Raw genomic sequence first — 15,263 nt, 5'->3', positions numbered from 1 at the left:
TCTCCCGGCGGGGAGGGGGGGGATGGGGGCTGCCCCAATCCTCTCGGGCTTCTCCCTCTCTCTGTCTCTCTCTCTCTCTTGGTGGGGCTGCCCAATGCCTCTCGGTAAGATTCTTCTCCATCCTTCCACCCTTAGGCCAGGCCTACCTCCTATCTCTGTCCAAAGGCCCGGCACGGCTTCCCTCCCCCCGCCCAGCCGGCAGCAGCTGGGACGGGAGGAGAGATCCGAAACTCTTCCCGCGGGAAATCAAAGAGACCGCTCCCAGGGGAAAACTCTGCTTTAACCCCTGTGTTCTCAGAGGCGTATCCAACACCTCAGTGGCCAGACCAGCTGCCAATATTCACATCTAAACACTTATTGGTCTGACCACGGCATTCCCAGAAAACCCACTTCCTCAAACCACGACACCTGGGTACCAGGAGGGCTTAGGGAGGTGTCACCAGGAGGTGACTCACTTAGAAATGGGAGCATCTAAGTACAAAACCTTTTGCCTTCATTACATAGGAAAGCTTTGTGGGTGCAGGAGGAGGAGAAGGAAAACGAAACATCATCATTTTGATTGGAAAATACATTGCTGTTCCAGCAAGGGACCAGACAAATATCTGTGTCTGGCCAGTGTGCCGGCTTGCTTTCCCATTTTCCTGCCTCTTAAAATTGCAGGCAGCCTATGCAGCTCCTCTCTCCGGATATGTGGCCACATAGCAAATGACTCTTTCACCCAACCCCTCTGCCGACACAGGAAAATGCAGTAACTAATTTCCTGGCTCCGACACTCCATCATTTCCCCCATTTCTCTGAGCTGTTTGTTCTGAGCTCTCTCTGAGCATCACTCCCACAGCACTCACCAGCCCACATCCCAAGCTGCATCCATGGAGACTGCAGGTATTGTCTAACCAGACAGCGTACTGAGATGATTCCCAAAGAAGCAAACTCCTGTTTTCTTGGTCATTTCTAGCTTTGCATGTTGATATGAAGAGATGTTCACATTAGGGTGAACACTAGGGTGTTCTTTGCTGCCATATCTCCTGTGGATATGTTTAGGAGCTGCAGCTCTGTATGAGATAAGCAGAGAGAAAATAGACATCAGGAGGTGGAAAATTAGAGATCGGCAGGATGAAGAAGAGCGTTTTTGAGGCCTCAAAAATTCCTAAAATAGGAATTCTGAAATTTTTTTCAGGACTGATTTCATGGGAAGGCAAGATTGAGAAAAGTTGCTAATCAGGACTGGTTTTTTAGGCTGGATGTGCTGTGCTGGCCAGAATGCCCACCTCCAGTGGTAGCCGAGTGCTTGTGGATAGAGAGCCTGAACTGGACACAAGTCTGAAGAATTTACAGCCTTTACATGTGGTTTCAAGGCTGTCTAAGGAACTGTGAAGGTTATAAGAGTGGCTGAGCTCTAGGAAGTTATGGATATAAGGTGGAGATGACATCAGGTTTTGATGTGTCTTCTCAGGAAATGACTCTTCAGGACCACTTGGAAATGAGACGTTCTGCATAACCCCAGATCAGGGAGGGTCTTTTATACAATAAATACTCCCAGAGAGGTTATTTGTTTCCTTAGAGTAAGATCCACCCCCCTACACACCCATGATTTTGTTCTGCAAATATTTGAAGGTGCAAATTTCCTGGTAGCCAAGAAACACCAACATAACTCAGCAGAGCTTTGGGTGAGAACAAGCTCCCATTTCAGAATCACGTTTAACTAAAAGTTTAGCTTTTAGCTAAATTCAGTCTTATGTAACAGCTACAGCAACTTCATCACTCATTACAAAGACTTTTCCATGGCATTTTTTGGGGTGTCATTGGCATTTTTGGACATCTCTTGGGGTTTTTTCATGAACTTGTAGCAACTTGAACCACTTGTAGCAATAATTCTTCACTTTTCCCAGGCCCTTCATCTCAACAGTTGTTTTCCTTCCATTTATTCCTCAGCCTCAGTTTTGGGAGTAGTTTTCTTGTAAATCCTTCTATGTGCCTGGAGCAGGGTGAGTGTAAACCCCTCAATTAATTCTGATTTATTCCAGGGTTTGTGGGATGCAAAACATCATCAGGCTCCTGGGACATTTGTGAAACAATTTAATGAAGAGATAAAAAAATGCCTACAGCTTGGCTTTTGCCTCTAAAAAATTTCATTTCTCCCACCTGAAAAACACAGAGGGTTTGGGCATCCAACCCCACCACTGATAAAGGAGAAGATGACTGTGGGATGCTTCCTCCCTTCCAGCAGCACTTATCTCTCTGGGTGGTGAGAAAGATGGATTAGTTGATAACTATTTATTATTTAAGAACTCATCTGTTTAAACAACATTGTGGGACAAGGAGAGAGAGTAGATTTCATGTCAATGAATCAAAATAGTAATATAATAATAAAAGAAAAATACAGGGTTGGCAGACAGCTCTTCTAAACCTCAAGTCATTTATAAATCAGGGTGGATATATTAAAAAAATTAAAATCCAGCTTTCTTACTACAAATTCCCTGTGGCAGGTGTAGTTGCTCTCAGTGCTGTAAGTAGCTGCACTGCTCCCTAAAAGTGAGTAAAACCCAGGGCTGGAGCACAGAAGGCCCTGTCAGAGCTTCCTTTACAAATAGCCATAATAATGCTTCTCTCCCTCCCAAGGGTGTCATGAGGGTTAATTATTTAACATTTGTAAAGCACTTGCAGGACTGGAGATGAAAGTGGAAAGTATTATTAAGGATAAACTCAGCTTTATAGGAGGCTTGGTCAGAAAATTGCATTTGGAGTTGAAATATGGGTTAGGAGTGGGTATCCTAGGAGGGGCATCCATCAAACCTGGGAAGCATGGCAAATGGAAAATGAAGTGCTTTGAAGGAGTTAATCCAGTTAATAATTAATGCAGTGTTTTGGGGATGAGGGGTGCAGGCGGCTGGGGGGGGGGCGGGTAATGCCCCACACTCCTCCCCTGTATCCCACCCTGCATGAGGTGGGTAATGGGGAACTGTGGCTGAAGGAAATTTAATCATTGTACAAAATCTGAGAAAATTAAGATCTGGAGAAGAAAGGCCTTGAGACAGCCAGAATTCAGCAAATCATGGATTACTTTTGTTGGAGAAAACTGCAAATTAAAGCACCTGGTATGCCCAGGAGTGGGAGATTTCTGTGTCCAGAGTCACCTTTCCCTCCCAGCTGGGGTTTGGGAGGCAGGGACGAGGCAGGTGAGGCGGGTGCCACGGGCAGGGGAGGAGCACAGATCACCTGGGAGCAGGTGCAGCACCAGGATCACCAGGACAGGTAAGGCTCTGCTGGCAAGGGCTGGCATGGGGAGGGGGGAGGTCACCCCACACCGTGGGAAGGGAAGGGATCCCCTGCCTGCCCTTTATGGACCCTTTAATTTGGCATCCAAACTCCATGGGGAGGGAAGAGAGGGGTCAGGGTGGGTGAACCACTGCTTCCCTTAGGAAAGCAAATCTGGGAGGGATTGAAGTGTTCTCAGCCCACTGGGGAGTTGCCCTGCCCTGAGGTCCCCGTGGAGGGGCTCATAGGGGACTGGCTGCTGTCCCTGCTGGGCTGGGAGGCGATGGGACAGCCCAGCAAACCTGCAGCAACTTTTTCCAAGGAGGAAGTTGAAAAATAAACATGATACGTGGGGCCCCAAAGCAGGCAGAGGTGAGAGCAGAGCAGCCTGGGGCCAGCAGGGCCCCCAAACCCCCTTGCCCCTCTGCAAGGAGCCCTTGCTGGCTCCGTGCTCTACTCCCAGACAAATTAAATGCAAGCCCTCTGCCTCACAGCCAAACTGAAATTGGTGCTGCGTGCACTGAACCAAAAACTCCCTCCTCACTCCCTCCCCACCAAAAACTCCTCTACCCACAGCAATGCCCAGAAAAGTCACTTGCAGTGCCTAAAACCTCACAGTTTGGATTTGTAGAGTTCCAGAATGGTTTGGGTTGGAAGGATCTTAAAGCTCATCTCATGCCACCTCCCTTGCTGTGGGCAGGGCCACCTGTGCTGCAGTGAAAGGTTTTTTCCTTCTTTCTTCCATTCTTCCTACCAGCTTATCATTAAAAAATTACCAACCCTTCACCTTGGCAGGACAGGGTGTGATAGCCAAGGCTTGAGGTGCTTGTGGAGGGGGATGTTGGGGACCACAGCTCTGGGGTACCCACAGACAAACTGTGGTACTTAGCAGGCTTAGGGTTATGTGTTTTATGGTATTTTGGGTATATATTGCAATGGAAATGCTTTTAATCCTTTGTCTTGGATAGTTTTCCTTGAGGGATGTTGAGATACACAGCGCTTAACGCAGTGCTTAAAAGTGTCACATTCTGGGGCAGTTGGGACAATTTGAGGAGAAGTATTCATCTCCTCTTTGGAAAATGCCTAGAGAAGTTGTGGAGTCCCGCAAAATTGTGGCTCTTCCACCCCTGGAAAAGTTCAAGGCCAGATTGGATGGAACTTGGAGCAACCTCAGCTAGTAGAAAGTCCCCCTGCCCATGGCAGGGGGTGGAACTGTATTATCTTGAAACTCCCCCCAGCCTAAACTGTTCTGCAATTCTAGGATTCTATAAATACTGATTTTTGTCACATTTTTGATGGTGATAATGCTGGGTTTGAGCTTATTTTGTGTTGGTACCTGTGAGGGGTTATTGGAGTCAGGGCTGTCCCATCACATATCATGGAGCAAGGGAGGCAGTTCAGGGCACAGATGGCATCCACTCCTTTAGAAAGCACTTTAATATCTTTACCATCACATAGAGGCAAAGAAAAATGGCTTTGGAGATGGTACAGTGCATTTCCCCCAACAGGTAATTTTTAAAGACAGACCTCACTGTCAAATCACAAATAAGCAAATGCAGGTCACAAAGGAATGCCAGTGCCTGTTCTGAGCCTCTGTAATTAGGCCTTGACTAATTTATTTTATTTCTCAGCTTTCTTTGCTGGGATGTAGCTTCTTGCTGCTTCCCTGATGACAGGGCTCAGAGCAAGGATAGGGGCAGAGAATCCAAACCAGGAGCTTATAAAACAGGAGACAAATGGAGGCAGCATAAGGAAGAGGAAGCAGAGAGCTGTATAACCTCTCCATCATCAGTTTTTGTATCTCCCTCCCTCAGTGTCTCTTTCCAGGTGGATCCATTGTGTCTATTAAATAGACCTCTAATCCAGCATCCTGAATTTAAAGCTTTCATCCCTGTTTGAACTTTCATGCTGAACTTTCTCATTTCAGGAGGATGGATTATCTCGGTTTGTGTTCTCTGTCTGCAGCCACTGCATGAGCCGCTGCAGTACCTGATGGTCCTTCAGATACTTCCTGGCAATTGAGCCTAATAGTGTCCAATGATGATGATAATTTTTTAACCTAAGTCCAAACGCCTTAAGGATCCTTTAGAGGCAGAAATGTTGCTTTCCTGCTTTTCCAGCAGCAGCTGAGCTTACCAGTATGAGGAAGATGATTGTTCAGTGTCACTGTTAACACTCCCTGGTGCGGACAGAGACAGAGGGAAAAGAGAGCCCAATGATAATGAGATGACATGGTTCAGAGTGGGGTTTTAGCCTGACATTAATGCATTAGAGATCCAGCTCCTGTGGGAGCTAATGGAAGTGCTGCTATGATTATAAGTGCCTCTGCAGACAAATAAGACAGTGCTGGTAATGAGTGAGGCAGCACAGGGAACAGGAGAGCTTATCACAGTCAGTGATGCCTCTCCTGATACCTTTTGGGTGTCTCCTGCCATCTCTCTGTCCTCAGAGGCAGAGATAGCTCACTCCTGTGTCAGAGATAGCTCACTCACTGCCATCCCCATTAGGTTTGGGGAGTGGGTTATGTTGTATTCAGGGAGACACACAGAGGACTTGCAGGGTAGGGAAGGGGCTGACCGAGGATGGTTTTTTGAGCACAGCACGTCAGCTGCTGTCAGGCTGTAGGTCTGGATTTGATGCACTCCTGCAGCTGCAGATTCAACACAAGAGCCCCTCTGGAAGGCTGGAACTAGCTTTATTATTTCCAGATACACATCTCAGTGGCATTCCTCACCTCAACCTGAGCTCAGCTTGGGTAGTTTTTCCACAAGTCAAGACATTTCTCCTCTTCCCTGAGTCAGCCTTTCCCTGGGGACCGTCCCTGTCACCCACAGATGCTCTGAGACCCAAGCACAGGTACAGTGAGCAAACCAGCTCTGGTGTATCTGAACTGCCTGATTCACTCAGATTGAAGGGCGAAGTTAATTGTAGGGGTGATGGCTGTCAGCTCTGCCCACTGGTGAACTTCAGACTGTGATTTCCTAGCTGGGGAAAATGGAAGTGATGCCTTGACTGAGACACTATCAATGGACTAAAAAAAAAAGAAACCCAAAAAACCAAACCAAACAAAAAAATCCCTCAGGAAACCGAATGAGATATTTGGAATAGTAAAATGGCCCAGGTTGTGGCTAAAAAGAGAGTTTGTGGCTGCCAGAGTAGTGTGAGAAGAAGGAGGTGAAAGCCTGAAAGCCTAATCAGGCTCTCAGACTCCTTACCATCCTCCAGATGCCTCTCCTGGTGGTTGGGTGCATTAGCTATAAACCAAGAAAAACCAGCTCCTCTGGGAGGTGATAAGAGCAGATGAAACAGTAAATCATTAAGCAGACACAGTGTAGGGCACCATAATAAACAGGGGGCAAAGAGCACGAATGACAAGCCAGCAAGGACACGGGGGTGTTGCCAAACATGGCTGGGTGATGAGGGAAGGGACAAAGTCACATTCAGCAGGGATGCCCTGGGATGGTGGCTGTGGCCACCAGCACCAGCACCCACTGGACCTTCAGCTTGTTCTTTTCCCTGCTGATTGTAAGCATGTCTCACTTCCTTTGGAGATACAGGGATAAACAAGTGCTGTTTGCCTCAGGGCACAACATAACTGTGGTTGGTTTTTCCCCTGTGCTTACGCATTGCATGTTTTTCAGAGGAGGAAGAGAAGCAGGAGAAATAGTTTTGTGGGTCATGTGTCCCAGCTGAGCCATGTGCTCCCTGCTATAAGGCAGGAATGGAGACCAGCAACCACAAAAGAGTTCCTATGACCCCCTGAGCTCAGCCCAGATCACATAAGCACTGTAAGGTGGCTGTGCATACCCCACTTAGCTGATCTTTTAATTGTGATTGATTGGTGTATCCTTCAGGTCGTCTCAGCTTGACTGCATTGATCTCAGCTGGAAAACCATCAGACCCCACATTATATCAGCCTTTAATATGTAACTGCAAGAGCTACATCAGTTATATATTTGAGTATATATTGCTATGGTCATGTTATAATTGTAGCATTAATACAGCAGGATATGGTAGCAATCCTTCTTGTTGTGGTATTCTGGGATGGGTTTGGTTCTGCTTCCAGATATTATCCCGATATTTCACCATCCCTCCTTGTTACTGATCTAAATTTCCCCTCTTTCATTTTAAAGCCATTACCCTCATTTCATGTATATGATGAGATTCTCTACTTACCCAGAAAATACAGATTTTTTCAGCCCTCTCCATGGCTTGGGAATGCTGTTCCCTTAATCACAGGGAAACAGTTGGATGCTCCCATTTCCCAATCGCCGCTTTCAAAGGACTGCAGAAATTATTGTATTAACCCACTGGACTGTGCTAGCCCTGCTGGTAAACAGCATCTTGGTTTGATTTTCTGTTTAATTACCCAATGCACCCTTTGTCAATAAATCTTTCAAGTCATGAAATAAGGCAGAACCCTGCAGTGCTAATAGTGACCTGCAAAGCTGCCAGCTCATACCATGCCCTTTCCATGCACAGCTTTTCCATTCTTGGATTAAATCCCCCCTAAATTCATCTTCATGAACCCACTGGGATAGCTCAGAGGTGCTTGGTGAAGGCAGGATGGAAACCAGCCTGGTGGCACTGCAGGAACCTCAGCCCTGTGTGCTGCCCTGTGTGGCTGCATCTACCAGCGTGATGTTTGCGCATGGAGCCAATGTTTGCTTTGCTCGACCTGTTGGATTAGCTGTTTGATTAAACCAGCTTGGATCAGGCAGACTGGTTGCAGGGATTTAGGAGATTAGTTTTAACCCTGTGGATTTTCCTGCATGGGGACAGACTCCTCTGGGAGATGGTATCTGCACCAGGCATGGACTTCCAGAGATGAAACAAGGTGTCCCTGGGAGAAACCAACCTGAAATCAGATAGTAATAAAGCCAAAGAAACAACTCCCTTTCTCCAAGGCTGACAGCAACACCTCATGTTTAACCCCACACACAAATTATCCCTTGTGCAACAGCAGAATAAGAATATTTTTGGTTTATGTTTTCAGCAAGTGGGGACTGAAGCCCAAAATGCTGCTGGGGAAGGCAGTTTCAGGACAACCAGGATGTCTGGCATGGGGAGGTCAGATCCAGCTCCAAACCATGCAACATCTGCTATGTGGAGGGAGAGCATCCACTGCACAAGGGAGACAGTTTCTGCCCACAGTTAAGTGTGGATTGTTACAGAGAATCTACTAAACATAGAAGGAAGTCCTGGGCACCAGCAGCACGGCCTTGTTATCAATTAAAACATTCCTAATTGCCCAGTCTGACACTACCTCACACCAAGGCAGCCCTCAAACATGTGGTTGAGCCCACATGAAAGAGCTGATAATTTCTCAACCTAATTAAGCAAAGAGCAAACAGCTGGCTGGGTTTAATTGCTGTAATTCTCCCAGGAAATGGGTCCCCCAGCATCCTCCAAACCATGCGTCTGCACACTCTGGCACAGAGGCTCCAGCGGCTTGGTGCAAGTACCTGGTTTAGGGATGTTCAGGAGAGGGAAGAAGGAGTGTGAGCAGGTCAGGATGCAGGGAATTACTTGATTTGTTTGCCCAAACCCACAATGTTTTGTTTCCAGCAGCTTTTGGGGTATTTTTGAAGGTATATTTTTAACAAAGTGCTTTGGTTTGTGGAATAGATGGAGGATTTTTTCACCTCTTCCATGGCCTGAAATAATTCCAGAGATTTAAAAAATTTTGGACTTAGCACACCACTTCTGTGACTGTTCATGAAGCTAAAGAAACACTCTGCTGTTTACTCCTAGACATTCCTGTTTTCCCTATGTATTATCTCTCCTCTGTGGTCCTGAAAAGCCCTGGTCAGCAGCAGATCCTTATGTTAATACTTTCAGAAGAGCAAGAAAAGCAGGACCTACTGCTGAGAGAGATCCTTGGAATTAAAGGTTCAGGCTGGGATGTGTCAAATATTGCAGAACATTTGGGGCTTTTTTGAAACCACTGTGGCTTTTTTTGACATTTCCTAATCTTGAGGCAAGGACCTCAGAGAGGTCCCAGGGGTTCCCTCTGCTCCTTCCTATTCCCATGTGCTTGGTCAAGCCTACTCCAGTCCTCCCTGAAAGGGAAATCCTATTTTTTCTCAGTGTTATGCCAAATAACTTGTGTAAATTGAATAATTACGTTGCTTTTCTTTGCCTTGTAGTCAGAAGAGGTTGACAGGATGGCAAATTTTAAGGGTCACGCGCTTCCAGGCAGCTTCTTCCTGCTCTTTGGACTCTGGTGGTCTGTGAAATACCCACTGCAGTATCTCAGCCAGAAAGTAAATAAAAAATCCCACAGGGCTTACTATTTCCAGCGTGTGGATGCCATTGAAGGGGGAATCAAAATCCTCTTTTCTCTAATAGGTAAGAGTTATATTTCACCTGCTATGTCAGTATTCACCTAGCCTGCACTTATGACTGTACAGGAGCCCTGACTCCATAGAAACTGGTCCAGATGTGGAAGGACCAGAGAATCTTTAAGGCTGGAAAAGACTTCTTAGATCATTAAGTCCAACCACTAACCACTGCCACATCCACCATTAAACCATGAACCTGAGCACCCTATTCACATATTTTTGAGTACTTCCAAGTATGGTGATTCCAGCACTCCCCTGGGCAGCCTGGATGCATCCTTGATGTCCATCTTGACGTGATCTCTGGTACAGTTTGATGTGGAAAAGCAAGTATCATACTGCTTCCCAGAGCTGAGCTGCCGTTAAACACAGGCCTGATTTTTCCATCCAGTCTTTTCTCCCTAATGCAAACTCACCAGTTCCTGCTTCAGAACCCCCAGCAGCAAGGAGCAGTCTCAACCATTGCAAATGAACCCCCAGAAACTGCATGCTCTTGGTGTCCTGCAGGGATGCTGGCGGAGCAGTTTGTCCCCGATGGTCCCCACTTGTACCTGTACAGCGGGGAGAAGCATGACTGGGTGAAGCTGATGAACTGGCAGCACACCACCATGTACCTCTTCTACGGCCTTTCCGGAGTGGTAGATGTCTTCACCTTCATCTCCCAGGCGGTGCCGCAGGGTCTGGATCGCCTTATGTTGGCCATGGCCGTGTTCGTTGAAGGTTTGTAGAAGGTGGTGCTTAATTAGGGGAAGGATATTGGGCACCAAGTCAGAGAAGAACTAAAATTTTCCTGACTGAAATAGGTTCCAGATGCCTCTGGAGACATTGTAGGGGATATATTATGGCAGGCTGGGATGGAATGAGATGAGAAATACTGTCACGAATAGATTCTGGTTTGGGATTTTTGAAGCTATGACAGTGCAAAGCAGCAGAATGAGGTTCCTTGTTATGATAAATGGCTGGTGAACTCTGCATTCTTCTGCCATCCACAGGCTGTTCCCCTGCCCCATGTTCCCCTGAGAGCCATTAATTGCACTGCAGGCATCATTAGCCTCATCTCCTTGCATGGCACTCGGCAATTTGAAGTGATTTATTTCAGCTTCAGCACATCACAAATATCATTCTGTCCTCAGGCTGCCTTGCAAGTTGCCAGCTGGGATTCCAGACCCCTTTTGGATCATAGAATCATATAAAGACTTGGCTTGGAAGGAAGCTTAAGGATCATCTAGTTCCAACACTCTCCTATGGGAAAAGAAGGTCTTATTTATATAGAATCCTCCTTAATGAAGGCACAGCTCCTGTTAATTTTCCTTTCCTGATCACAGCAGTTTTTGAGGCAGCAGCAGCAGGGGCAGCTCCACATGCACAGTTTGGCATGTATGACCAGGAAATCTATCATTTATAGCTCCCAAAAAATGATGAAGTTTAGCAATAAGAAGGAAAGACACAGCAGAAGCCTGGCTAGAAGGGAAGGGTCATCTGAAGAGGTGACAGATGTGGGAAGAAAACTACCCTGTCCTTGGTCATTGTATTGTTCAGATCCTCCTGCCCCTGATTGCCCCCAGGATGCTGGGATGCCAGGAGGCCTAGGGGATGGTGCTATGTGGAGTCCGCTCTTTCCATGATGGCCTGTCTCAATTTGCCATCCAGGCAGGTGATTTACTCGGCTCGGTGGCCATGGCTGTTGTTGTTAATGCTGCTCCAAATAGGGCTCGTGTTTTGGCAGGTTGTCTCTTCTATTACCACGTCCTTCACCGCCCCATGCTGGATCAACACATCCACTCCCTGCTGCTCATCACCCTCTTTGCTGGGACTGGAAGCATCCTGCTGGAGGTTTTCCTGCGTGACAACATTGTCCTGGAGATGTTCCGAGCCCACATCACCATCGTCCAGGGAACATGGTTCTGGCAGGTCTGTTCTGCCTTCCCAGAGCAATGAAGCAAAGAGAAAAGAGGGGAACAAGTTATACATCACATATCAATCACACATCTCCCAAGGATTATTTTGCCAGGCTCACTTCATAAATAGCTCATAACCCAAAATGAAAATTTACTTATCACTGGTCATCTCGGATGGTTGCTCCTGCTGCAAGAGCTGTTTGTTTTGGCTTAGTGCTTCTCCAGGGGGAAGAGCAAAAGCAAGTGAGCAACATTTTACAGTACCTAACAACCAAGTACTAATTGCTTAATGTGTCTAATGCTCCCTACAGCCATCCCTCTGGTTTAGTGAAAAGATACAAACCCCACCAGCAATAAAACAGAGTTAAAATACAGCCAGCTGCTTACTTTGGTAGAAGCTGGAAAAGCAAAGAAATCAGTTGGAGATAATTGCTCTCAAAACTAAGCTATCAAAAAAAAAACAAAAAAAGAAACAAAACCAAACCAACCAACCAACCAACCAACCAACCAAAAATCAACAAACAAAAAAAGAACTAAAATAACCACCCCAAAACCAAACCACTTTCCCTTCTCTTTTTCAAGGCTGTGCTAGCTCAAATCAGCCTTTGTTCAGAGGTAAGAAACTGGGCTGAGCTTGTAAAATACGAAATCTGGAGTTTTTAAAGGATGGCTTGGAGTTTGGAATGTTGAGGGACAATTGTTCTGGATATTGAACAGAAAAAGGGATGTCTTGGGCACAGATTTACTTTGTGTGGCCTCTCATTGCAAGGATGGACTTCACTCTCAGCAAAAATGTTTCTCCTGGTCAGGGCTCAAGTTCCTTGGTCACTACATGAATAAAAGTAACTCTGTGAGGCTGATGAGGCTCTGGCACAGGTAATTTAAGGTCCCTTCCAACCCAAACAATTCTGGCATTCTGGGATTCTATAGTTTTTTTCCCAATGTAGTTGTTCCACCAACTTCTTGTTCCACCCAGATTGGTGTTGTGCTGTTCCAGCCATGGGGAGGTCCTGTGTGGGATGAGAATGATCACAGCAACATCATGTTCCTCACGATGTGCTTCTTCTGGCACTGGGCAGCTGCTGTGGCCATCCTGGCTGTGAACTACAGCCTCGCTTACTGGTATGGCTGGGACAGGGGCTGGACAGGGGCTGGGACAGGGGCTGGACAGGGGCTGGACAGGGGCTGGACAGGGGCTGGGACAGGGCTGGGACAGGTCTGGGTTAGGCAGGCAGGGCGGGATGTCTGTAGTGAGACAGATGTAACCCAGCCCTTCCTGCAGTACAAAATCACAGCCGAACAAGCAGTCCCAGATTACTGCAGGTTTTAGGGCACGGTATTTGTTGAGTGTGCAGAGTGCAAAATAGTGTCAGCAAGAGGCATGGACAGTAAATGGGAAGTCAAACAACTGAGTCCCTAGAGGTGCTCCTGGATGTCACACTGCTTATTTTCCTCTGCAATGAGTGCTGAAGTCAAACTTTAGTTTGACAGAGACATCAAAGCATTACCAGGACCCCCTGACACTTCATCCTCTGCCTTGCAAGGACTTCAAAGCGGTTGAAGGTCACCGAATTCTTAGAGGTACAAAAACTAAGACATTACCAGCCCCCAGTTTGGCTTTTCCAAGGGGATGAGAAGATTATCCCATTTTAAGGGATGCTCTGAGGGATGCTGTGTAAGCTACAGAATGGATAGTTCAGTCCATGCCATCAAATAGACTTTATTCAGAACAAAAACCACTCAATCCCCCATCAATAGCAATTTAAGTTCTGGTGAGTGGCATTAGGTTGGAGTTTTTTCTAATAATGATTTATTGCTCCTGTGCTGCAGCTGTCTCCAGAGGCTCCTGAAAGGCAGTGGAGAGCCCTACATCAGCCTGGGGGTCTGGCAGCAGAAGGGTGACAGCAGCTCCCAGGCTGCCTTCTTGAACGGCTCCGATGAAGAGTGAAGAGGGTGCAAAACTCCTGCTCCAAATACATGAACAGACCCTTTTTCAGAAGAAATAAATCAAATTAAATATTTTTGTTTTGGACGAGAGGTGTCCCCATGGTGCTGCTAGGAGGAAAGCTGAGCACACAGGGTGGCTGCCCTCCATCCATACCCAAATATCTCTGGCTCAGACATGGGCACAGCTTGAAGTGATTTTTAGCAGCAAAACAAAGATTAGAAATTCATCATGACAAGATTACTTCATCCTGTGGGCTCCCCTGTATGCCCCCATAGGGGTGGAGGGCATCTTTTGGCCAGCTGACTTTTCCAAGAGCCTGAAGGCTTTGACCTGCTGTGATTGAAGTCAGGGAAATCTCCAGGCTGAGGTCATGCACCTCTGGAGCAAGACATCACCCCAAGGAGGACGAGTAAGAGAGTGTTGAATGTGAGATTATGGCAATTTTTGCAATGCCAGGGCTTGATTGCACACAATACAAATGTTATTACTGAAGCTTTGAACTAAAGACGGGTTTTGTTAATAATTTTCATGTTCACTTAAAGGCTAAGAGAGTAAATAAATGTGAAATAAAAATCCTCACTGAGCTGATATCCTTAAATTTAAGACTGATAAATTATAGACTGTGTAATAACAGCTTAGAAAAATCCATCTCTCAGACCTGCAAAGCCTAAAGGACTAAGATACATGGCCATGCAGCAGGGATTCATGAAATGTCCCAGTTTTCCATTGAAAATAAACCCCCTCAGCTTGGAAAGCAAGATGAAACAAGCACATGGTTCATTTTAGGCTGCCTTTACTAGCTAATTTCTTGCAAAAAGTGACTGGAAATGTCATCTCCTAGACAGAAGGAAAATATGCTAGTACGGGGATTAAAAAAAAATTATATATATACTTTTATATATATAAATAAATAAAATAACCACCAGCACAAGGTAAATTACCATTCTTTATGTCTCAAACCCCAGGGCTGGAAGGATGCTCTGCACTGAGATCTTCTCCCTTCTGTGTAGTGGGGGTTTTGCAAGAGATTTTTGTGCTCATGTTCATGACTACACAGGTCCAAGCGAAGGCAAAGTTTGTCCTTTAACCCTTTTCCCCTTGTGCAAAGAGCCTGTCACAGACTATAGAGACTGCAGCCTGGATTTTAGTGCTTATTAACTATGCCAAAAAGAGTTGCTTTCCTTGAATGCTAGCGTTCCTGTATATCCACTTCTAAGCTGGTTTGTTTTGCAGGCCTGGATACTGGGAGGTGCAAACAGACTGGGCATGATGAGAATGAACCAGCAGAGCTACATCTTCATAAATACATCTCATAAACTCATGACTGGGTCTCATGAGTCATAACCACTGAACATGGGGAGCATTTTGTAGATATCTTTTTGTCTGCCAAGGCAGAATATTTTTTCCAAACATCACAAATTCCTCTGGCTGCTGTGAGGAGACACAAACCATACTGCAGTTGCCACCTGCTAATGGCAGAGACCCCCTTGCCCCCATGAGGAAGGGGACAAACCAAGTTAATGGGAGTGCTGCAGGACAGGCACGGGTTCATTGAAGAGCAAAAAGGCCTTCTGTGATGCTCTGAATTATTTCTGGTCTTTTGTGAATCATTTTCTTTTAGGAAAGAGCCCAAGCATTGCTATTCCCATTAAACAGCCAGGGGAGGGCAGCAGCTGCTGTTGGACTAGGAATGGATCCAAGCTGGATGCAGTCATGCTCCTCCTACCCACCCTCGAAAGCCAGAGGTTTTTTCCATTCCAGAGCACAATGAAAGCACAGGGCACAAATGAAGGCTGACTTTGGTTTTAAAAGCACTCTTTG

The 15,263-nt window shown here is 46.3% G+C and overlaps 1 protein-coding gene across 1 annotated transcript; it reads left to right on the top strand.

Moving 5' to 3' along the window:
* The first annotated feature begins 869 nt into the window (after positions 1-869).
* On the top strand, positions 870-13,442 carry LOC115913088 (transmembrane protein 45B-like). Its single transcript, XM_030964963.1, has 6 exons — positions 870-882; positions 9,412-9,606; positions 10,104-10,316; positions 11,323-11,507; positions 12,471-12,616; positions 13,325-13,442. The coding sequence occupies exons 1-6, from the start codon at positions 870-872 to the stop codon at positions 13,440-13,442; spliced, it is 870 nt and encodes a 289-aa protein (XP_030820823.1).
* Positions 13,443-15,263: the final 1,821 nt, after the last annotated feature.

Source organism: Camarhynchus parvulus, chromosome 24 (genome assembly GCF_901933205.1).
Source record: "Camarhynchus parvulus chromosome 24, STF_HiC, whole genome shotgun sequence".
Taxonomy (NCBI): domain Eukaryota; kingdom Metazoa; phylum Chordata; class Aves; order Passeriformes; family Thraupidae; genus Camarhynchus; species Camarhynchus parvulus.
Note: the sequence above shows the minus strand (reverse complement) of the source record. Positions and strands in the feature narration are given on the sequence as shown.

What these genes read in the sequence shown, in the direction of transcription:
- LOC115913088 (XM_030964963.1), top strand. An exon ending in AGGGAACATGGTTCTGGCAG is followed by an intron (nt 11,508 to 12,470) that starts GTCTGTTCTGCC and finishes TGTTCCACCCAG; the next exon opens with ATTGGTGTTGTGCTGTTCCA. An exon ending in AACTACAGCCTCGCTTACTG is followed by an intron (nt 12,617 to 13,324) that starts GTATGGCTGGGA and finishes CCTGTGCTGCAG; the next exon opens with CTGTCTCCAGAGGCTCCTGA.